This window comes from Symphodus melops, assembly GCF_947650265.1.
Source record: "Symphodus melops genome assembly, chromosome: 6".
Classification (NCBI taxonomy): domain Eukaryota; kingdom Metazoa; phylum Chordata; class Actinopteri; order Labriformes; family Labridae; genus Symphodus; species Symphodus melops.
The window spans coordinates 28,790,421-28,813,415 of record NC_136696.1 but is presented as its reverse complement, the minus strand read 5'-3'; the positions used below and the strand labels follow the sequence as shown (position 1 = coordinate 28,813,415).

Here is a 22,995-nt window from a genome sequence, read left to right as displayed (position 1 = left end):
ACACCAACGATCCACGTTTCATTCAGTCCGGACTTTAACGACCCGACGTCCATCCGGACCAGGATCGGGGTCAGACTCAGGTCATTGATCAGATTTCAGATGCTTGTTGTCTAAACGGCGCCCTCTGCTGGTGACAGAGAACTGAATATTTAACAGGTGAATAAAAGGAGACTGACCGTGTCCAGCTGGCGTATTTTCTGACCCTACGCTGCACATCCCTCCCGTTTCCATGACAACAGTGTGTACGAGCGCTGCTGCTAGGTTTGTTGGCGATCAAACGCGGAGCGAGGACGCGACGCCGCCTGTAAACCACGGAGAATAATCAAACGTGGACACGAGCGGCGATGACGTCGACAGAAACTCTCAGAGAAGTGGACAGATTTTCAGCGCTGGTGGAGCACTGGGCGCCGCCATTTCTCTCCGGGTCTCTCCTCATGGGTAAACGCCAGGTGGACACGGCGCCTGACATGTAAACATGATTTCAATATTTGGGTAAAAATTCTCAGAGTGACGTCAAAGTGAATCGAAGGAAAAGAGCGGGAAAAGTATGACCCCGATCCCCGTCTCAAACAACACGCCACGCCGTGCCGACTCTCTTCACACGACGCTGCTGCAACATTCACGTCGGCTCTTTGACCTCAAAATTAAAAATCGACTCGTCTGGAGGTAAACGCTCTTTTTCTCTGCACGCCGGCGCCCGTGTTCTTCAGAGAATCATCGTCACCACTGAACCTTTAAAATTAACTAAAAGTCCGTCTCCTCCCGTAGCTCCGTCGTCATGGTTACAGTAAAATTAAAACTACTCGCCCTGCGGTCTGAGGTGAGACGAACGCCGGCGAGGTCGGCTGGCGTCTCACCCGTACATTCATTCGCTCATCGCTCCTTCATTCGCAGCGACACGGCGGCGAGCAGATAAGGCAAATCAAACAAGCAGTGCGTGATGATGTCACTCCCGGCGCCTCGCAGCGGCGAGCGACGCTGCAGACAGATAATTAATAATTAAATAAAATCAAAACAACTTTCTTTTTTTTTTTATAAAAAGCTCTGAACGTCCCGTCAGCTCTGATTGGTTAGAAAATTAGAAGAATTGATTGGAGCAGTTTCAGTGGAACTCCACGAACTCCTCGAGCGTTTTGGGGATCTGGTTCCGGTACGTGATCTGGTGCTGGCGGACGGCGCGCGCCGCCAGGCACTTCAGGCTCATCTTCATCTGCGTCTTCAGCAGGATCTCCGACACGCCCGTCGTGCTCTTGTCCAGCGGCGTCTTCTTCTGCTTGTTGGTCATGTCCGTGTGGGCGCCGGCCTCCACCAGGTTGATGATGATGGCGTGCAGCGTGAGGAAGTCGCTGATGGGCCGGTTGTACTGGACGATGACGTGCAGCGGGGTGTTGCCCTCGTGGTCGACGGCGTTGACCGGCGCGCCGCAGTCCAGCAGCAGCTTGGTGACCTGCGCGCTGGGGAAGCTGCACACGTCGTTGGTGTGGAAGTCGTCCACCGGCGTGCTGGAGCTGATGGCGAGGTGGAGCAGGGAGGCGCCTTCGCGGGAGCGCGGGTCCAGCTGGATCAGGTCGTAGATGTGCTTGTTGATGCGTGCGCGCTCCTCCTCGCCGCAGCTGGTCTTGGTGGAGATGCACGCCAGGTACAGGAAGGTGAAGACGTTGGACTCGTAGTTGTCCAGGGCCTGCTGCAGCTCCGACTCGGCCGCCGTGTCCACGCGAGACATGCTCCTCTGGATCTCCACCACGCTGCAGCTCAGCACCTGCTCCACGGCCGAGGCCAGGACCGCCTCCTTCAGGTGGACCATCTGGGAGAAGACCTGGGCGAAGCGCAGCAGGTCTTTGTGCGTGTTGCGGTTTCCTTTCTGGCGCAGGCGCAGCGCGTGCAGCCACAGCTTGATGCACTGCTCAAACTCCATGTTGTCGGCGTAGACGGCGCCGCGGTAGATGATCGGGTGTGACAGGTCGATATTGTCCGAGCCCAGGATTCGCTCCCGGATCATCAGCCCCTCCATGTGCATGGCGTCCCGGTCCATGCAAATGGCCTCCAGCTCCGCCAGTGTCCGACACTCGCGGCGCCCGCCGTACGCCTCGATGGGCGGCAGCAGCTCCTTGGCGATGACGTTGTCGGGGTTGCTGTAGCGCTCCAACATGGCCATGTACATGAACTCGTACGCCTTCTGGATGTCGTAGTTCTCGCGGTCGTTGGCGAACGACGCTCCGAGCAGCTCCAGCGCCTCCACGTGGTCGTGGATGTCGATGTCGGCGTACGTCAGCAGCAGCTCCACCACGTCGGCTTTGCAGCTCTCCGCCGCCACCTTCAGCGGAGTCATGCCGTGTCCGTTCACCACCATCGCCGCCTGACAACGCACCAGCTCCTTGACGATGTCCAGGTGACCCGCCTCCGCCGCAAAGTGCAGGGCGGTGGCGCCGCAGTGGGCTTTGGCGTTGGGGTCCGCCCCCTGCTCCAGCAGGAACTTGACCACGTCCGTGTGGCCCTTGTAGGCGGCGATCATCAGACACGTGTTGTTGTACTTGTTGGTGATGCTGATGTCGGCGTTGTTCTCCACGAGGTAGCGGACGATGTCCAGGCGCCCGTCGAAGCACGCCGCCCGCAGGGGGGTGGAGTTAGTGATGGTGGTGTGGTTAACGTTGGCATGGTGACTAACCAGCAGGCGCACCACCTCAAAGTGCCCCGCCCCCGCTGCACACCACAGCGCCGTGGCCCCGTCGATGACGTATCTGCAGGAGAGAACGGAGAAACATTCAGGAAGTGTGACATCGACGTGGCGTCTCTTTGAGGTCAGAGGTCACGTTAGACGACCTTCAGTTATCAGTGGGCGTCTAAACATTCGTATCGAGCGCTGACATGTGATCTCCCTGACGGGATCACGCCTCCCTTCGCTTGTTTTTCTTTCACTCCCTCTCTAAACGTTAGCCACGCCCCCTCGTGTGTGTCGCTCACATCTCTCAGAAGAATTCAAACAGGTTCCTTCTTCAGGTGAGTCAGTTTATTGACCTCCCCCAGGCTGTGACATCACTGGGTGGGCGTGGCCAGCTCGACAAACCGGTTAATAGTTTAAATTCATCTCGTGTTTCTGGTTTCAGCAGCAGTCGACTGTTTAACAGCATCACTAATAATCATTAATGTCACACGCCGTGTTTCTGACTCGTGTCATTGAAGTCTTTTGTATTTTTTAACCTTTTTATTTAATTTATGTCGTCGTGATGTTTAAATTTCCTGTTTGACTGTTTTAAAACCTGAATTTCCCCACTGAAGGATCAATAAAGTTTATTTTCCTTGTGTGTCACTTCCTGTTGTCTTTTTTAATCGGGCGTCCAATCTAAACGAGGTCAAAGTTTCAGATGAGGTTTTTACGAGGTCAAACATTTGTCGGCGTGACCTCAGGATGCGTCCGCACGACAAAGATGTCATCAAACTAACCGTCACCACGTAGTTTGTCATGTGACGTGTCAGAAAAGACTCAATCGAGCGTCTTTGTTCGAGTTTACGTTAAAACATCGCCACGCGGCCGACGTCGGTTGTTGTGGTCACGCGGGCCACACGCCGTGTTGGAGTGTGAACCACTGTCACCTGTGGATAGAAGGCTCATCGAAGATTTAAATCAGATAAAATACGATATTCGTTTTTCTGGTCGATGTCGGATATCGCATCATGACGACGTAACTCGTTTGTCCAAAAACGAGGTGACCTTGTGAGGTCACGTCATCGTGAGAGAGCGAGTTTGATTCCTGCACCGACAGGTGTGAATAAAAATGATTGGTTGTAAAGTATTATCCTGTCCAATCATATGAGAGGATAAATGTGATAAATCTTATGATCTTAAATGTCATCGTTGTCATCACTGTGTGCTTTTTGGGACCTCCGGGGCTCCGTAGTCTTGTTGTACTTCAGTTAAATGTTTTCATATTATCATGTTTTTCACTCTTTTGACCTCCGGGGCTTCCGTAGTGTCCATCAGATGTGTATCAGTTCTTACCCGTCGAACCGAACCGTGCCGGTCTGTTCCGTGTCCACCCGGTAGTGGTCCAGGAGCAGCCGGACCACCTTGTCGTGTCCGTTCCGGGCCGCGATGATGAGAGGGGTGGACCTCTGTCCGGCGAGCTGGGTCACGTACCCGAGCAGGAACCGGGTCTCCCCCTCCGAGTGGTTGAGCAGCAGCGCGGCCAGGGTCAGGACTCGACCCTCGCTGGCTGCCTTGTACACGTACCCGGCCAGAGACTCCATCTGAGCCCGGCAGGGACCCAGGACCTCCGCTTTCCCCGCAACTGGCGCCCGCAGAGTCCACTCCCCAAACGCGACCCCCCTCCCATTAAAAAGTCCAAACCGGACCCGGGTCACACATGAAACGGGAAGAGTCTCCGTTCTGAGCGCAGGAGAAACGGTCCTAACCCGGGTTAGAGGTCCAACACGGAGCGGGTCCGGCTCCAGGTCTCTGAGTCCCGGATCAGCCGGTTAGCTCGTGATGCTAATGTTCGCTAACAGGTGTTCAAACAGGAACTTCCGGGCTCAAAGTCTGAATGCTCTCAATGTTTTCCCGCTTAAAAGCCGCCAACGTTGATCTTTTGGTGGTTATTTCGACTGGAAACTCGAAACAAACAACGATTATTCTGAGAACAAACAACAACACTTTCACCTTTCGCTAAGTAGTCATTAGCCGGAAGTTCCAGTTCTACGTGAAAATACGTCCGACCGGAAAGGGCTTAACCTTAAAAGAGTTCCGCTTTGGCGTCTTCCGTTTTACACACTTGTGACGCGAGGGTCCAATATATGATGGATGGATCACAACACTTAAAAGATAACTTTTATGATAACTTTTCAACAGCAACAAACTGCTTCTCTAAACAACCACAAACACTTTCCCCTCACACATCACATGACCCGTCCTGAGCCAATCAAAGGCAAAGATAATTAAACTCATGAAATGTAACAGTATTTTAAACTTACATTTAATTTAATGAATTAACTGAAATAACTTAAACTTAAATGAAATCTTATATATTATATATTCCAGGCCTAACAGCCGAGCTGGCTAAACACTGAAGCTTCAATGCATGAAGGTTGAACTGTTTAAACTTACAGTCTCTAAGGCAGGTGAAGGTGAGCTCCTCTCTCTCTGCTGCTCGTCACACTGAAACACTGACCACAATCTGAAGTCACCAAAACAAACAATACATTCGCCCGTCCAGCTAGCTAGCTTACCAAGATAGCATGCTGGACCCCCCTGGGCTCAGGTGTGTTTTTACCTCCTTGATGGTCGGCGATGGAAATTCCCTCGTTGAAATGGACGCTCCAAAGTGACGCAAGTTGAAATTGACGAGAAATCGCAACGACGGAAATTCGCAAGTTGAAATTGACGAGAAATTCGGAAATGAAATCACACACAACCTTCACACTCACACGCTTGTGTGACTGACCTGGTCTGAAGCGGGGATCGAACCCGGGTGTCCACGTTGCCAGGCGGAGTCCATCACCGCTCGGCCGTCTTCAGCGCTGAAATGTGAGGAGAACCGGAGCGTGGAAGAAGATGAGAGCCAAGCTGAACAAACTTTATTAACATCAATGAAGAGAAACAAAGATGGCCGACTTTATTTAACCAGATCATGTTCACACTGACACCTTCAACCAGCACACACACAAACACACACACACACACCTGTTGTCATGGTTACCTCTCTCCCCCTGGTTAGCTCAGCTGGGAGAGGATTAGGCTTTCAGTCTGAAGGTTGTGGGTTCAAATCCCCCTCAGTCATAGTCCACTTTAATGCTGGTGTGTTTTAGTGACGAGCGGATCGATGAGTCGTTTAAAGACGCTCACAGCTGATTGGCTGCTGATGGTTTCACACTGATCAGCTGTGACTGAATCAACGACTGTCGGCCTCTGAAATATTTCAGGAGACTTTTAGGACTCAGACCCCTGAAGGGTTAGACTCTTTAAGGAAGTCCTGAACCCACAAGACAAATCCTGAATCCTCTCAGACCATCAGAGATACTCACTGCAGGTTTAGCTCAGTGTGTTGGAGGAGGGTTAGAGAGTTGAAGGTTGAGGGTTTGAATCCAGAGTGTTCCTGTTTTATTGTCTCACTTCAGCTCTTTGTCAGGTCAGAGATGATAGATAGTGTAGATAATGCACAAGTCTCTAACATGAACTCCAGATAATTAAAGGACCAATCAGAGAGCTGCTCTCTTCCTGTGTGATCATGAAGGAAACCTGCTGTGTTGAAGCTTCTCTGACAACAATGCAGCAGCCAGTATGTCCTCCTTCTAACTTTAGATTCTGCTCCTGAATGCTCTGGATTTGTTTGGCGCTTTGAATCTCAGACACCAGATCAGATGAATGCTGCCTAATACAAACATCTGGGAGGAGGATTATAACAGATTATAGGATCATCTGTTGATGGATTAACCTGCACAGAGGACGTGGTGTTATATGAAATATTTTATTCGAGGACTCGCATCGGCTTCAGACTGAAGCCGTGAGGAAGGGACAGTGAGGAAGACGACCCGGAGGAGGATTTGATCAAGATCAACGAGTTTTTACTTCAATAAAACAAACAGAAGAGCAGAAGGAGAGCGGACAGGAGGGATGCAGCCGTCCATCAGGAGGAGACAGACTCCTGCTCTGCATGCAGCAAAGTTCATGTGCAGGTCAGCCAGATCAATATTTCTCCATTAGTTCAACTGTTGCTCATCTCATCTGGATCACACAGCTTTTAAACCATCAGCACAGCCTTCATGTTAATGTTGTGCATCAAGTTAGAAAACATGAGAAAGCAAATCTCTCTGTTTTTTCTCCATGGAGTTTGGTGAATTTGAAGAAGAATGCTACGACATCCTCCTGTAGCTGTTAGTCACACACAAATACTCTGACAGTCTGGGTCCATGTGGCCTGATTAAGAATCGGAGATAAGCTGCTGTGGTGGTAAAAAGACACAGACGGCAACAGTCCAACCTGCGAAGAGTAAACATGATGCAACCAGAGAAACAGAGATTCACAGGGACTCACTGTTTTTTTTTTTTAAATTTGTGCAGGATTTTATTTCCTCTGTCATGTTTCTGTCCTGCAGCCGGCCGGTCGGTTCTGAAGAGATTGACCCGGTTCTGTCCTCAAAGCCTCGATTCCACTTTGACCTCTGGCTCTGCTTCACGGCACAGAACTGTATCCTGGATGTGGGTCGTCCCGTTGCCACGGTAACTTGATGCTACTGCATCTAAAGGTTCAGGGCTGCAGGATGAAGTCCTTTATCAAGGTCAAGGTCATCTTTATGGTCATTTTTTCAACATGTGCTGGACACAGTAAAATCAAAAAATGTTTCTCTCTGAAAGATACAGATTTACAAAACATGGAAACAAATGACAAAAGTAATGTTTCAGTTTTTTGCCACTTGTTTAAATCAGTGTCCTCGCTCCTCTTCATCATGTGTGTGAAGTGTGTTGTTGTAAATCCACTCTGATCCTGTATTTGATCATGTCTATAAACCCCTCTATTTCAGCCCTGCTCAGAACAGGCTGTTTCTGTGTCTGTAGCTTTAAATATGTAAATGAGCTGTGTCTGACCACGCCCCCTCTCTGGAAGGGCTCGGGTGTACTCGCTGCTTTCTGGCTCCATGTCCTATTGTTTACGGTGAGAAGGCAGACTCAGAGGGCAGAACAAACACCTAGCTGTGGGAGTGTCACCCACCTGGGGGAGGGGCTACTGCCCTTTGTGATGTCATGATGGGGAGGAGCTACTGCCCTTTGTGATGTCATGAAGGGAACATCTCCAAACGGCCTGTTTGAGCACACATTTTCTGAAAAGTGGAGCAGGCAGGAGACGGAGAGGATGGACTCTTCTCCTCATTGAGGGGTTTGGAGACAGACTAGAGACACATGTTAGAGGAACATGGAGGATATGAAAGATGTATAAAGTATTTCAAACTTTTCTTTCTGCAGCTCGTCCTCCCAGCAGACTGGTTTCCGTCTAACCGTCCAGGTGTTGCAGAATATCTCCACATCCTGTACAACATCAGCGCTCCGCTCGTTCTGCTCAAAGTAACTGACACACCAAACTCCTCACACACACACACACACACACACCAAACTCCTCACACACACACACACACACCAAACTCCTCACACACACACACCAAACTCCTCACACACACACACCAAACTCCTCACACACACACCAAACTCCTCACACACACACCAAACTCCTCACACACACACCAAACTCCTCACACACACCAAACTCCTCACACACACACCAAACTCCTCACACACACACACACACACACCAAACTCCTCACACACACACCAAACTCCTCACACACACACCAAACTCCTCACACACACACCAAACTCCTCACACACACCAAACTCCTCACACACACACACCAAACTCCTCACACACACACACACACACACCAAACTCCTCACACACACACCAAACTCCTCACACACACACCAAACTCCTCACACACACACACACACCAAACTCCTCACACACACCAAACTCCTCACACACACACACCAAACTCCTCACACACACACACACCAAACTCCTCACACACACCAAACTCCTCACACACACACACCAAACTCCTCACACACACACACACCAAACTCCTCACACACACACCAAACTCCTCACACACACACACCAAACTCCTCACACACACACACACACACCAAACTCCTCACACACACACACACACACCAAACTCCTCACACACACACACCAAACTCCTCACACACACCAAACCCCTCACACACACACACACACACCAAACCCCTCACACACACCAAACCCCTCACACACACCAAACTCCTCACACACACACACACACACACACACCAAACTCCTCACACACACCAAACCCCTCACACACACACACACACACACACACACACACCAAACTCCTCACACACACCAAACTCCTCACACACACACACACACACACACACACACACACCAAACCCCTCACACACACCAAACCCCTCACACACACACACACACACACACACACACCAAACTCCTCACACACACCAAACTCCTCACACACACACACACACACACACACACACACCAAACCCCTCACACACACCAAACTCCTCACACACACACACACACACACACACACCAAACTCCTCACACACACACACACACACACACACACCAAACTCCTCACACACACCAAACTCCTCACACACACACACACACACACACACCAAACTCCTCACACACACACACACACACACACACACACACACACACACACACACACACACACCAAACTCCTCACACACACACACACACACACACACACACCAAACCCCTCACACACACCAAACCCCTCACACACACCAAACTCCTCACACACACACACACACACACACACACACACACCAAACTCCTCACACACACACACACACACACACACACACACCAAACTCCTCACACACACCAAACTCCTCACACACACACACACACACACACACACACACCAAACTCCTCACACACACACACACACACACACACACACACACACCAAACTCCTCACACACACCAAACTCCTCACACACACACACACACACACACACACACACACACACACACCAAACTCCTCACACACACACTGAAGGATAACCTTTGACATTCTGACGACAGTCAAACTTCTGTTCTTGCAGATGCTTGAGCGCAGCCCCAGGAAGCTGCCCCGCCTCGCCGTCCACCTCGGCATCACCTCCGTCGTCATGGGAACCAGCCTGCACCTGGCGACTGACTCCATTACACGACGGCTCTTTCTCATTGGTTACCAGCTGCACCTGTCAGTCAGAGAGAATCCAATGATGCAGGATCTCAAACCGTCCTCGCTGGTGGGTCCAGCTGCAGATCGTTTACTGATCGTCCTCCCTGTCGGTCCTCTCGCTGTCAAAGCGAGCGGCCTGAGGAAATGTGATGTTTGCTCCAGTGTGTCATCATGTCTTTGTAAAGCCTTCATAGTTAAAAGCTTAATAAAATAAACTCACTTAAGTCCAACATATTGATCAGTACTTTACTTTTTCAGATTGACGTCTTTGAGCTTCTGTTTCACTTAGACGACGCGCTCGGTCACCTGATGTGGTAAAAAAACCTTCTGATTACATCTTTATAGCCTTTAATAATCTAGAATCCACAAGACCAGTGTGTGTGTGTGTGTGTGTGTGTGTGTGTGCGTGTGTGTGTGTGTGCGTGCGTGTGTGCGTGCGCGTGTGCGTGCACGTGTGTGTGTGTGTGTGTTTAAACAATAAAGGGACAATGATGCCGATTTCTTATGACTGAAAATGAAAACATGAAGGAGTTGATTCACAGATCAGTGAAACGTGTCCCGTGTCTCTCAGGTATGTTCCTGTCTTCCTCGTCCTCTTCCTCTTCTTCAGTGGTTGTTTCAGTCACAGGAAACAGGAGGAAACGATACCTGCAGCAGGGTGGATGCTCCTCGCCCCCAACGCTGCCTACTACTGGTCAGACTGTGATACTACACACACTTCTCTTCCTTTATGGAGCAGTAAAAACATCATTCAGAAAGAGTCTGATTCACTCCTTATTTCCTCCAGAAGATTTTAATCCACTTTAATCGACTTTAATCGATTTTAATCGAGCTCCTCGGGTTCAGCTTGTGAGTCTGTTTATTCTAAAGTTTGACCTTTGACCTATATACTTAGTTTCTCCAATGACAGCTGAGTAGCCGTTACAAGTGTCTGATCAACTGAACACCTTCACCTGAGACTGTGTGTGTGTGTGTGTGTGTGTGTGTGCGTGTGTGTGTGTGTGTGTGTGTGTGGGTGGGTATCTGTGTGTGTTTGTTTGTGTGTGTGTGCATGTGTGGGGGTGTATCTGTGTGTGTGTGTGTATGTTTGTGTGTCTGTGTGTGTGTGTGTGCGTGTGTGTGTGTCTGTGTGTGTGTGTGTTTGTTTGTGTGCGTGTGAGTGTGTGTGTTTGTGTAAGTGTGTGTGTCAGTAATTATTGATCAGCTGGTTCTCAGGTGTTGCTGACTAATGATCTTATTGGCTGAAGAGCTCTTCAGGCTGACAGCAGGAGTGGAAAGTTTGTCAGGAGAGTTTAAGTCTTTTAAACAAATTAAATAAAATCCATTCATCGTTCCTCACTTCGTCTCTGAATGGATTAAAAATCAGCCATCTGTTTTTGGTGACTTGTTTTCATGGGTCTGTAGCTTCAGTGTTTAGCCAGCTCTGCATGTGGTGGACACTGTAGCTTCAGTGTTTAGCCAGCTCTGCATGTGGTGGACACTGTAGCTTCAGTGTTTAGCCAGCTCTGCATGTGGTGGACACTGTAGCTTCAGTGTTTAGCCAGCTCTGCATGTGGTGGACACTGTAGCTTCAGTGTTTAGCCAGCTCTGCATGTAGAGACACTGTAGCTTCAGTGTTTAGCCAGCTCTGCATGTGGCGGACACTGTAGCTTCAGTGTTTAGCCAGCTCTGCATGTGGCGGACACTGTAGCTTCAGTGTTTAGCCAGCTCTGCATGTGGCGGACACTGTAGCTTCAGTGTTTAGCCAGCTCTGCATGTGGTGGACACTGTAGCTTCAGTGTTTAGCCAGCTCTGCATGTAGTGGACACTGTAGCTTCAGTGTTTAGCCAGCTCTGCATGTGGTGGACACTGTAGCTTCAGTGTTTAGCCAGCTCTGCATGTGGTGGACACTGTAGCTTCAGTGTTTAGCCAGCTCTGCATGTGGTGGACACTGTAGCTTCAGTGTTTAGCCAGCTCTGCATGTGGTGGACACTGTAGCTTCAGTGTTTAGCCAGCTCTGCATGTAGAGACACTGTAGCTTCAGTGTTTAGCCAGCTCTGCATGTGGCGGACACTGTAGCTTCAGTGTTTAGCCAGCTCTGCATGTGGTGGACACTGTAGCTTCAGTGTTTAGCCAGCTCTGCATGTGGTGGACACTGTAGCTTCAGTGTTTAGCCAGCTCTGCATGTGGTGGACACTGTAGCTTCAGTGTTTAGCCAGCTCTGCATGTAGAGACACTGTAGCTTCAGTGTTTAGCCAGCTCTGCATGTGGCGGACACTGTAGCTTCAGTGTTTAGCCAGCTCTGCATGTGGCGGACACTGTAGCTTCAGTGTTTAGCCAGCTCTGCATGTGGCGGACACTGTAGCTTCAGTGTTTAGCCAGCTCTGCATGTGGTGGACACTGTAGCTTCAGTGTTTAGCCAGCTCTGCATGTAGTGGACACTGTAGCTTCAGTGTTTAGCCAGCTCTGCATGTGGTGGACACTGTAGCTTCAGTGTTTAGCCAGCTCTGCATGTGGTGGACACTGTAGCTTCAGTGTTTAGCCAGCTCTGCATGTGGTGGACACTGTAGCTTCAGTGTTTAGCCAGCTCTGCATGTGGTGGACACTGTAGCTTCAGTGTTTAGCCAGCTCTGCATGGGTCTGTAAAGCTTTCTGCGTTCTAACCTCTCTCCATGTTTCAAAAGCATCTCCAACATTGATCCTAGTTTGAGCAGCTTTCTGACCTTTGACCTTTGACCTGCTCTCATGTCGGCCCTCACTGACGGAGAGTTTGAAATAGTGGTTTAATGAAAGCTGATCATGGTCTCCCCTGGCAGGTTTCTGATCACTGAGGGGCAGACCTTCATCCTCTTCATCTTCACCTTGTTCGCCATGACCGCCACAGTGATGCACCAGAGGAGGCGGGGCTTAGTACTCGACAGCAACGGCCTCTTCATGCTGTACAGGTACTTTAACAGTCCCTGAAGTGAGGAGGAAAGTTCGCCTTCTGACAGAGTTTGAGTTTTCAGTTTTGGAAACAGACGATGGCGTTCCCTTTTTGTCGTAACTGTAATGGAGTTCTTTACGTATTAATGATCTGGCTTACCGCTGTGCGTCCCCAAAGTGTCCTCTAGAGGCCGGTAAAGAACTGATTTTGCACACTCTCAGTTTTTGTGCAGCTCTGCTCCCGCTGGCGGTCTGGGTGGTCTGTCTGTGGAACGACGGCGCTCTGAGGAAGAAACACCCCGGGCTGATCTACGTCCCCCAGCCTCGAGCCGTCTACACGCTGCTCCTCCACAACAACAAAGACACATAAAGAAAGACGTTGCAGGGACGATAACAGAACATAATCTTTGTAAAACTCTTTGAACTGACATTGAATTTGTCTGAAAGGTTCCGTGTGAATAAAGTTTGATGGATTGAAACGTCGGGCCGACATGAGGAATCATGAGCTCCGAAACAAGAGAACATAAAACCTGCAGTCTTTGATTTAAAGTGTCTGAACGATTAAAAACAATAAAATCTATGAATGGATGAGTTCATACTGATGGACTCTTTACTCTGCTGCAGCCTCTACCATCAGTGTGTGAATGTGTGTGAATGGATGAGTTCATGCTGATGGACTCTGCAGCAGCCTCTACCATCAGTGTGTGAATGTGTATGAATGGATGAGTTCATACTGATGGACTCTTCACTCTGCAGCAGCCTCTACCATCAGTGTGTGAATGGATGACTTGAAACTGTCACTTTGCTTTCAAAGTTCTGGAGACTCTTTAATGTGATGATGAAAACAAACCAGCTCTTTGACCCTGAGCTCCAACAGCAGGAGGGGGAGGTTTCTGGCTCCTGCCCGGCCCCTTCCCCACCCCCCCTCCCAGAGTCTCCCAGCCTCCAGCGCTCCATCCTCTGCCTCCATTACGTTCCTCATCTTACAGCAGCGGGGATCAGATTCCTGAGCGGAGTTCAGACACCATGGTGAGGGAATAACTGACGCTTCATTTCATCAGTTTCCTTCGTTCACTCACTCTGTTCTCTGCTCGTTTCTTCACAGGCAAAGTTTCTGACTCAGGATCAGATAAACGGTAAGACTCACAGCTCGGAGGGCGTCCTGTTAGTGGAGCAGAAACTCTTTCTGGAGTTGTTTCATTGGCAGCACATTCTGATTATTTCTGTGTCTCACTTTGACCCAGCTGTTGGTTTTTAATGAAACAGAGGGAAGTGTTTTTTCTACGTGCCGGCCTCGGTACAAAGCAGCTCTTGTTCTTGCTGGCCCAATTCCTCAACCTGCTAATGTGATTAAACACAAAAGGCTTTTTTGTCTGAACAGTTTTTCGCCTAGTTAGAAAAGTTGGACTGTTTTTCTCTTTGAAGATTAAACTGGAGTTATTATTGGTGGGTTTAGTTTCTGTTTCATTAAATGCAGAGTTGGTGATTTTCCTTCAGATGCACTTTTTTAAAGATGTTTGTGTAAATTGTTTTTAGGTCCTGACAGAAGTTAATAACTCAGGTTCTCTGAAAAAGGAACAAAGTAAATCCATCATCTGTATCAGTTTGTAAGTCTGTAAAAACTTCAACCAATGTCTGCAACGAGGTACCAATCTGATGAACCAATCACAGGCCTCCCTGTCTCCCTGCTCTCTGATGAACCAATCACAGCCTCCCTGTCTCCCTGCTCGTTCTCTACCTCTAGCTCACACTCAAAGCTCGTCCCTGATGAATGAGGCATGTGACGACGTAGTTTCTACACAATGAAGCGAACGCAGGAACGGGTGTTCGTGATGTAAGTGAGGGGGCGTGGCTTTAGAGGGAGCACGATGGGGAGGGGGCGTGGTTTTAGAGGGTGCACAGAGAGGAGGGGGCGTGGCTTTAGAGGGAGCACAGAGGGGCGTGGTTTTAGAGGGTGCACAGAGAGGAGGGGGCGTGGCTTTAGAGGGAGCACAGAGGGGGGAGGGGGCGTGGCTTTAGAGGGGGCACAGAGGGGGAGAGGGCGTGGCTTTAGAGGGAGCACAGATGGGAGGGGAAGTGGCTTTAGAGGGGGCACAGAGGGGAGGGGGCGTGGCTTTAGAGGGAGCACAGATGGGAGGGGGCGTGGCTTTAGAGGGGGCACAGAGGGGGAGAGGGCGTGGCTTTAGAGGGAGCACAGATGGGAGGGGGCGTGGCTTTAGAGGGGGCACAGAGGGGGAGAGGGCGTGGCTTTAGAGGGAGCACAGAGGGGAGGGGGCGTATGCAGGCGGAGCACTCATGGAATGCTACTTTCTAAATCATGCTAGTTTTTGAAAATGACCAACCCTGCCTTTAATTAGCAGTTTGCTAACGGCTGATTTTACAGTTTCATCATGTCGTCCTTTAAGTGTCTGTAAACAATGAAACAAAAACATCAGCAGCTTGTCTCTGACATGTCTTACAAGCAGCTAAATGCTCCACTTATACGCTTATTTGTTGTAAGTTGAACACTTCTTCATTTGTTGTGTGTGTGTGTGTGTGTGTGTGTGTGTGTGTGTGTGTGTGTGTCAGAGTTTAAGGAGTGTTTCTCTCTCTACGATCGTCAGCGAAAAGGGAAAATTGAAGCTCAGGAGCTGATCACAGTGATGCGATGTCTGGGGTCGAGCCCCACCCCATCTGAGGTCCAACGACACCTGCTGATCCACAGCATAGGTACACCTGACACTGTGTGTGTGTGTGTGTGTGTGTGTGTGTGTCTGCCCCAAAGGTATCACATCAGCATGCGAGTAAAAGATCCTCCAGCTCTGAAAACTGAGCCTTACTTACTGTACATCTGCCTTTAATCTGCATTCTTACTGACGTCCAGCAGGGGGCGACTCCCGCCCACAGAGGGAGGAGTTAGACACTGAGTCCAGGTCCAAGCAGCAGGCTGCAGACGAGAGACAGAGTCGAGGGTAAACCATGTTGAATAAGTGTGCAGCTCTCCCACGTCTTACAGAACGAATCCTTTAGTCTGTCAGAAGTAAACAGATCGACGACACGACTTTAGAAGCAACGATTTTTAATTTAGGAGGAATCTGAAAAGAGAATCTGTGAATCCAGAGTTTCAATATTGATTCTTCGTTCAACATGCACATTTATCTCCTGCATGCTTTAAGGCACTTCAGCATGAAGACAGACAGTGTTTTATTGATTATTGGGGAGAAGACGCAGGCAGGAAGAGGAGGCGGCGCTGCAGCTGTTACAGCTCGTGTCATCAGCTCGCTCGCCGTCACATGAACTGAAACAAATCATTTAGTTGTTTTCTGCAGAGCTGCACACGGAGACACAATGAAGAGATTAGAATCAGACACGAGACGGGACACGCTGTGACCTCACTCTGATCTGTCCTCATCTTCATCTTCATCTTCATCTTCAACAAACACAGAACTAAAACATCTGCAGAGATGACACATGTCACTCACACGAGGCCTTCCTCTGATTGGTCCACACTAATTGTCAGATCATCTGATCCAAATCCTTCTTCCACTTTAACAACGCTGTTTCACTCAACTTTTGATGACACCTCATAGCAGCCAATCAGAGCCTTTGTTGGAAGGAGAGGCCGTCTTCTATGAGGTGTATTCATGTGATGTGTAAACACAGAGATGGCTGTGATTGGTGCTTTAGTTTAGTTTTTAATTGTTCCTCCTGATTCTTGTTTTCTCCTCCTGCAGACGCGGGCGGCGAGCTCGACTTCTCCACCTTCCTGAGTGTCATGCACCGTCAGCTCCAGCAGGAGGCGCCGGAGGAGGAGATCCGGGAAGCGCTGAGGATGGCCGACAAGGAGCAGAAAGGATTCATCATGGCGTCCGAGCTGAGAGCCAAACTGACCGGGCTGGGAGAGAAGCTGAGCGACAGAGAGGGTGAGATGTTCCTCTCCCTCCCGGCCTTCCTTTAACCCTTTCATGCACAGCAACACGCTGAGAGGCCTTCATCGAGTGCGGAGCGTTCAGAGGCAGCGTGGAGACAGAAGTCAGGAAACGCCACATGAAGCAAAGTCAAGTCGTCTTTGAGAGAAACAAGAAATCTGCACATGAGGAGGAAAATCTTTCAGCTGGTTCAGTCGACAAAGATGCAGAACAAACGTGTTGATTTGGCCTCACAGCAGAAATCACTGTCACACCTGTAAACATGAAGCCTGCTTTGATTGACAGCTGTGTTTCTCTGATCTCAGTGGACGAGCTGCTGAAGGAGGCGGGAGTTGGAGCCGACGGACGGGTCCACTGTGAGCGGTTTGCTGGAGCGGTGACGAAGCGCTGACGAGGCCACACACATCTTTACACTGCTGCACGCTGCGCTCCGTCAACGCCACGCTCAACGCCACGCTCTCTGCTCCATCCTGCAGGGGGCGTGACTCTTCAGGTGTTTCAGCAGGTCCTCATACAGACTCACAGTGTGTTAGAGCCTGATGGCAGTAAGACTTCCCCATGTGTCGGCTTGTTTGCTTGAAACATCTCTGCAGATAAATAAAATGTCACATCAGAGACGTTTCTGTGAGTTCTGCTTTTAAACCTAAACAAGTGGATCTGATTCTTCCCAAATGTTCCATCTTCTCTCCGGGCGCTGATCCAAAAGCAGCCCAGAGTGTTGATCATTTCAGCTCATCTGATGTTTGGCAGCCACTTTTCTCCAGTCTCAAATAAAAGAGGAATGTTTGGGGCTGTCTGATCCGCTGAGAGTCCTTCAGCGCTGTCTTTGAATGATCTTAGATTTCACTGGTCCATCTCTCTACGACGCACACCTCTGCTCTGTTTCACCTGCCTCTCTCTTCTTTCTGCATGACGTCATGTTCGCCCTGTATCGCTGTCTGGGGCGGTAAGCGTTGAGCGTGCTGTCGTGTCCTGTTTGCTCACGGATAGAAAAGCCTCGTTGGACTACAAACCAGAGGAACCCTGGTCCTTAAATCCGTCCTGACAGGTCTTGTGTAACCGCAGAAGACGAGCTGGATTCCTGGTTTGAACCTCAGTCTGATGCGGGACGGATCAGCTCCTCCCTGGACTCTGCTGAGCATCAGGCTCTGATGCTTTCACAGCTTCAGGCTCGTCAGGGCGTCTCCAGCACACTGCTGCCTCGCTGATGCCCCATAATGCTCTGCAGACGCCATCCAGGCGTGACACCGAGTCCACTGTGTGCTGCGTTAGTTTCCCCCGTCAGTCTGAATCAAGCTGACTCACTGAATTCACCGGAGGGGGGGGGGCATCAATTTGTAAAATTATGTAAACTATTCTCAGATAAGTCAAACAGGAACATCTGAGTTCACATAAAGAAGAGCAGCTTCTTAGAGTGAGGTGTCTAATTCTGTCCAGTTAGATTTCATTCAACAGGTTATTAGCAGCAGAGCTGCTGCGTGTGCAGCTCTGCTGCATCGCGGCTGCAGGCGCTTCTATTAGGAGTAAAAAGCACAGAGCTGACAGGTCACAGCCTGCAGTAATGACAGAGGACAAACACCAGGGGGCGACAGGTTTAAAACCTCCTGAACCCCACAGATAACAGTGTTTGGAAATCTGCTCCATAACAGCACAGCTCACTTTATTTCTGTGTGCTCAGCGAGTCCCCCGGTCTAACCCCCCCCCCCCGCTCAGGGACACCTGGGGGGGGGGGGGTTATTTCTGCATCCAGCTGCTCTCGTGTGTTTACTGACAGTGAGTCACATATTTTCAGGATCCAGCTGAATCAGATTCTCTCTAAAAGTCTCCTCAGGGTCAAGACACCGAGGTCCACCCGGGACCATGAATAACAACAATTACTGAGGCTTCATATAAACAAGTCTGACGTCATGAATGTTCACTGACTGAGTGTTCATCTCAGCACTGGTTCAGAGACATAGATGACACTCGGTCTGTAGTTTGAATCCTCTTTATACACTAAATGATTCACAGATAATCAGACTGCAGGGTCTCCACTAACAACACCTGTTCACCTTATACTGCTGCACACTGTGCACAACCTACTCACCTGTTTACATCACCACAGCAGCTGGACACAAACAGAGAAAGTGTCAAAAACAACTTCCTGCAGAATCTGCAGCGGCATGGCAGGCTGGAGGCATGGTGGGCTGGAGGCATGGTGGGCTGGAGGCATGGTGGGCTGGAGGCATGGTGGGTTGGAGGCATGGCAGGCTGGAGGCATGGTGGGCTGGAGGCATGGCAGGCTGGAGGCATGGTGGGCTGGAGGCATGGTGGGCTGGAGGCATGGTGGGCTGGAGGCATGGTGGGCTGGAGGCATGGTGGGCTGGAGGCATGGTGGGTTGGAGGCATGGTGGGCTGGAGGCATGGTGGGCTGGAGGCATGGTGGGTTGGAGGCATGGTGGGTTGGAGGCATGGTGGGCTGGAGGCATGGTGGGCTGGAGGCATGGCTGGAGGCATGGTGGGCTGGAGGCATGGCTGGAGGCATGGTGGGTTGGAGGCATGGTGGGCTGGAGGCATGGCGGGCTGGAGGCATGGTGGGTTGGAGGCATGGTGGGCTGGAGGCATGGCGGGCTGGAGGCATGGTGGGCTGGAGGCATGGCTGGAGGCATGGCGGGCTGGAGGCATGGTGGGCTGGAGGCATGGTGGGTTGGAGGCATGGCGGGCTGGAGGCATGGTGGGCTGGAGGCATGGCTGGAGGCATGGTGGGCTGGAGGCATGGTGGGCTGGAGGCATGGTGGGTTGGAGGCATGGCGGGCTGGAGGCATGGTGGGTTGGAGGCATGGTGGGCTGGAGGCATGGTGGGCTGGAGGCATGGTGGGCTGGAGGCATGGTGGGTTGGAGGCATGGTGGGCTGGAGGCATGGTGGGCTGGAGGCATGGCTGGAGGCATGGTGGGCTGGAGGCATGGCTGGAGGCATGGTGGGTTGGAGGCATGGTGGGCTGGAGGCATGGCGGGCTGGAGGCATGGTGGGCTGGAGGCATGGCTGGAGGCATGGCGGGCTGGAGGCATGGTGGGCTGGAGGCATGGTGGGTTGGAGGCATGGTGGGCTGGAGGCATGGTGGGTTGGAGGCATGGCGGGCTGGAGGCATGGCGGGCTGGAGGCATGGCTGGAGGCATGGTGGGCTGGAGGCATGGTGGGCTGGAGGCATGGCGGGCTGGAGGCATGGCGGGCTGGAGGCATGGCGGGCTGGAGGCATGGCTGGAGGCATGGCTGGTTGCCGGGCTGGTTGCCAGGCTGGTTGCCGGGCTGGTTGCCGGGCTGGTTGCCGGGCTGAGTGTTGATGCAGGTGTGTTGAATGTAGATACTCACACACCCCTCATACAAAGTGAGTCAAGGGTCAAAGGTCAAGGAGCAGGTGGGAGTTCATTCAGGACTCACAGAGCTCCTGTGGATCGATTCCTGCAGGTTTCACATTTAAAAAGTGAAGAACTGAAATGTCAAAGTGTCGATACGATGGAGCTGAGAGCTCGTTAAACGTGTGAACATGACAGAAGCTAATGGGCTGTAACTGCACAGAGTCAGACATATGACCCTGCCCAGAGGCTTCACTGACCTTGTTAAAGTGTGTGTGTGTGTGTGTGTGTGTCCTGATAAGGTGCAGCTGTGTGTTCACAGACCTGCACCTTCCCGTGTCTGAGCTGTTCGCAGCCTCGTTAAAGGAGGAGCAAAGTTCAGCTCGGCCTGACGTTACGTAACGTCTCTCCGCTCTTTTCACGGCGTGCAGGAAACATGGCGCTCGCTGACGGACCAACGCTTCAGAGAAGACTTCCTTCATGTGTGTGCAGACAGCCTGTCTCCATTCGAGTGTGTAAAGGAGGCAGTGAGGGAGGAGCAGGGACGACCTGAGCAGCTTACAGACTCGTTTTACGATCAGCCTGTCTTTGTTAAATCTCTCCACACAAAGGTTAAGTGCTCGATGAAAGCACCGCTGCACGCGCTGGAACTGTGCTTTTTATTGGTGCTTTCTTTTGAGAGAGGCCCCATGGTGACTGCAAAGACCCCCCCCCCCCCCCGCCCCCCCCATGATGGCCTCTGTCTTGCCTGCAGCTCGTCTTTGAACAGCTGAACAGAAAGGTGAAGAGTGACTCCCTGTGGGTCAAACATAAAAATCACTCAGTGAGCTGACTCCATCATTTATCAGGTACCTGTCCCTCCAGGTCTTAGTTCACATGAGACCCCTTCAAAGCTAAAGTCCAGTCAGTTTGACCCGTGTGAGCGCGCCGCTGCATGCAGGGGGACAAACACACCGTGTGTGTAACATGAACATCAGCTGTCATGTTGCACGGACTCGAGCGTGCACGTGGCCTCGTATGATCCAGATGTTCACACATGAGAGTCTGGACCCGGGTCATCTCGGGTCCAGACCTTCTTCCATCATATGAAACATTTTAAAGAACTTTAACCAACACGTTGACTTTGCACAAACTGAATTGTTTTTATTTCGACTTAATTCACATCATGACTTCATGTTTTACAGTTTAACACGTCGACTCCTTTTAAACACGTTCTTCTTCTCGTCTTCTCGTCCGGACTGTTTGGTCCCTTTAAACACGCCGCTCCTCTCATGTTTGGCCCTTCTCGTCGTGAAACCTCGGAGTTAAACATCTTTGAAGAAACACGAAATGGAAACAGTCCAGAAAGCGCTCAGGAACATTTAAACATCTCAACATAAACATTTATGTGTGCAGTAAAGCTCCTCCCTGTGAGGCTTCAGACTGCTGCCATGTAAACACGTCACTCTGCTGCTCCCACAGACAGAGACTTTAAAAAGCACCAACACTTTAACCACTGTCACCACACAGAACATGTTTTTAAGGTCAAAATGGCGGGTTTTTTTATTATTTTTTTACATTCACTGACTCAAGCTTGAAAATTTTACACATCAGCCACGAGAAACGTGAAAAAGTCCACAGTGATGATCGAAGCAGCAGCTTCCGTTTACTCTGAACACGATAAAGAAGCAGCTGCCCAGGACCAAAACACAGCACCAGCATGACAGTGAGAGGGATGAGAGTTTATCACGTGACTCAGCGCGCTCAGGTGGAGCAGAAAAGCAGCGGAGTGGTTTTACGCGCGGAGCCTCCTCGTGCGTCATTTTACGCGCGCTTGTTGCCTTTTTTCCTCTTTAAATTTCACATCTTAAAAACTGTGATCACGAATATAAAATCCATCTGTTGCAAAGTCAATAAATATCTTGTATCCATATAAACCTGTAATGTTTTTTTTTTGTTTTGGCACGCGCGGTGCCGTCCAAAAGAAGGAACACAAACGAGCAGCGTCACGCGCTCTACCTCTGCAGTGTCTCCGTGTCCTCGTGGTCCGTTAACACAGACAGCCGGTAGTTCTCCGTCTCCACGTTGTTCAGCGGGATCACGATCTGCGTGTCTTCCGGCTCCGCTCGAACCGTCCCGGAGAAGGGCCGCAGCGGGCAGCTGTTGGTCCCTGAGGGGGAGGAAATCCTCCAGAACAGATCCTTCATCTTCTTGCGGAACTCCCGGCGCATGAGGCAGTAGAGCACCGGGTTCAGGCAGCTGTTGGTGTGCGCGAGGCACACGGTCACCGGGTGCACGTAGGTGTGCACCATGTAGTACGCTTTGTCCCAGTTGACCACGTTGAACTTGACCAGCACGCCCCAGAAGGTGATGGCGTGGTTCGGCATCCAGCAGATGAAGAAGGAGAGGACCACGATGGTGACGGAGCGCGTGACTCTTGACCGCCGCTTCACCTGGTTGTTGTTCATGCTGCGCAGGCGCACGAAACGCAGAAGCAGCAGGTAGCACACGGTGACGATCAGCATGGGGAACACGAAGGCCACCAGGATCTTCTGGAGGTGGTAGAGCGCGAGCCACGACTGACCGTCCGGGAAGCCGAGCAGGCACAGCCTCTCCCCGGCCACGGTCTTCGCCGTGGAGAAGACGGCGGTGGGCAGAGTCGCCACCGTGGCAGACACCCACAGCCCCGTGATCACCCAGCGCACCGGACACACCCGCCTCCGGGTCCGGTCCTTCAGCGCAGAGGCCACCGACCAGTACCTGGTGACGCTCATGGCGGTGAGGAAGAAGACAGAGGCGTACATGTTCATCACCGTCACCGACAGGATGATCTTACACATGGCGTTTCCGAACGGCCAGCTGAAGTCCAGCGCCGTGTCCACCGCCCAGAACGGCAAGGTGAGCACGAACTGGAAGTCCGTGACGGCCAGGTTCAGGATGAACAGGTTGATGCTGGAGCGCTTCTTCCTGCCCCGGCGCACCTTCATCAGGAAGAAGACCAGCAGGTTCCCGACCAGCCCGGCGGCGCACACCACCGAGTACACGATGGAGATGAGGATGCG

At 51.1% G+C, this 22,995-nt stretch overlaps 4 protein-coding genes across 5 annotated transcripts; 2 read left to right on the top strand and 2 right to left on the bottom strand.

Moving 5' to 3' along the window:
* Positions 1 to 1,019: 1,019 nt before the first annotated feature.
* fem1b (fem-1 homolog b) lies at positions 1,020 to 4,719 on the bottom strand. Its single transcript, XM_079346381.1, has 2 exons — positions 3,998 to 4,719; positions 1,020 to 2,738 (listed from the first exon to the last, which is right to left on the bottom strand). Exons 1-2 carry the CDS (start codon positions 4,243 to 4,245, stop codon positions 1,103 to 1,105), a joined length of 1,884 nt encoding a protein of 627 aa, XP_079202507.1. The 5' UTR covers positions 4,246 to 4,719; the 3' UTR covers positions 1,020 to 1,102.
* A 2,349-nt stretch (positions 4,720 to 7,068) lies between these two features.
* Positions 7,069 to 13,083, top strand: cln6b (CLN6 transmembrane ER protein b; the record flags this gene model as incomplete). The annotated part of the gene is made up of 7 exons (XM_079346827.1): positions 7,069 to 7,209; positions 7,951 to 8,049; positions 9,688 to 9,876; positions 10,068 to 10,123; positions 10,381 to 10,503; positions 12,605 to 12,733; positions 12,936 to 13,083. The coding sequence occupies 7 exons, from the start codon at positions 7,069 to 7,071 to the stop codon at positions 13,081 to 13,083; spliced, it is 885 nt and encodes a 294-aa protein (XP_079202953.1).
* A 563-nt stretch (positions 13,084 to 13,646) lies between these two features.
* On the top strand, positions 13,647 to 17,137 carry calml4b (calmodulin-like 4b). Of its 2 annotated transcripts, XM_079346400.1 has the most exons (6): positions 13,647 to 13,742; positions 13,819 to 13,849; positions 15,282 to 15,422; positions 16,427 to 16,615; positions 16,927 to 17,018; positions 17,051 to 17,137. In XM_079346400.1, exons 1-5 carry the CDS (start codon positions 13,740 to 13,742, stop codon positions 17,010 to 17,012), a joined length of 450 nt encoding a protein of 149 aa, XP_079202526.1. In that variant the 5' UTR covers positions 13,647 to 13,739; the 3' UTR covers positions 17,013 to 17,018; positions 17,051 to 17,137. The 2 variants fall into 2 exon arrangements, with proteins under 2 accessions (XP_079202526.1, XP_079202525.1); XM_079346399.1 differs by having other exon boundaries at positions 16,927 to 17,064.
* A 4,305-nt stretch (positions 17,138 to 21,442) lies between these two features.
* Positions 21,443 to 22,989, bottom strand: rxfp3.3b (relaxin family peptide receptor 3.3b). The gene has a single exon (XM_079346393.1). The coding sequence runs from the start codon at positions 22,918 to 22,920 to the stop codon at positions 21,949 to 21,951; it is 972 nt and encodes a 323-aa protein (XP_079202519.1). The 5' UTR covers positions 22,921 to 22,989; the 3' UTR covers positions 21,443 to 21,948.
* Between the last annotated feature and the right edge of the window lie 6 nt (positions 22,990 to 22,995).

What these genes read in the sequence shown, in the direction of transcription:
- rxfp3.3b (XM_079346393.1), bottom strand. Translation starts at nt 22,920, where the DNA reads ATGAAGGTGCGCCGGGGCAGGAAGAAGCGCTCCAGCATCAACCTGTTC.
- fem1b (XM_079346381.1), bottom strand. Translation starts at nt 4,245, where the DNA reads ATGGAGTCTCTGGCCGGGTACGTGTACAAGGCAGCCAGCGAGGGTCGA. An exon ending in GGCACGGTTCGGTTCGACGG is followed by an intron (nt 2,739 to 3,997) that starts GTAAGAACTGAT and finishes TCTCTCCTGCAG; the next exon opens with ATACGTCATCGACGGGGCCA.
- calml4b (XM_079346400.1), top strand. An exon ending in GACTCAGGATCAGATAAACG is followed by an intron (nt 13,850 to 15,281) that starts GTAAGACTCACA and finishes TGTGTGTGTCAG; the next exon opens with AGTTTAAGGAGTGTTTCTCT. An exon ending in CCTGCTGATCCACAGCATAG is followed by an intron (nt 15,423 to 16,426) that starts GTACACCTGACA and finishes CTCCTCCTGCAG; the next exon opens with ACGCGGGCGGCGAGCTCGAC.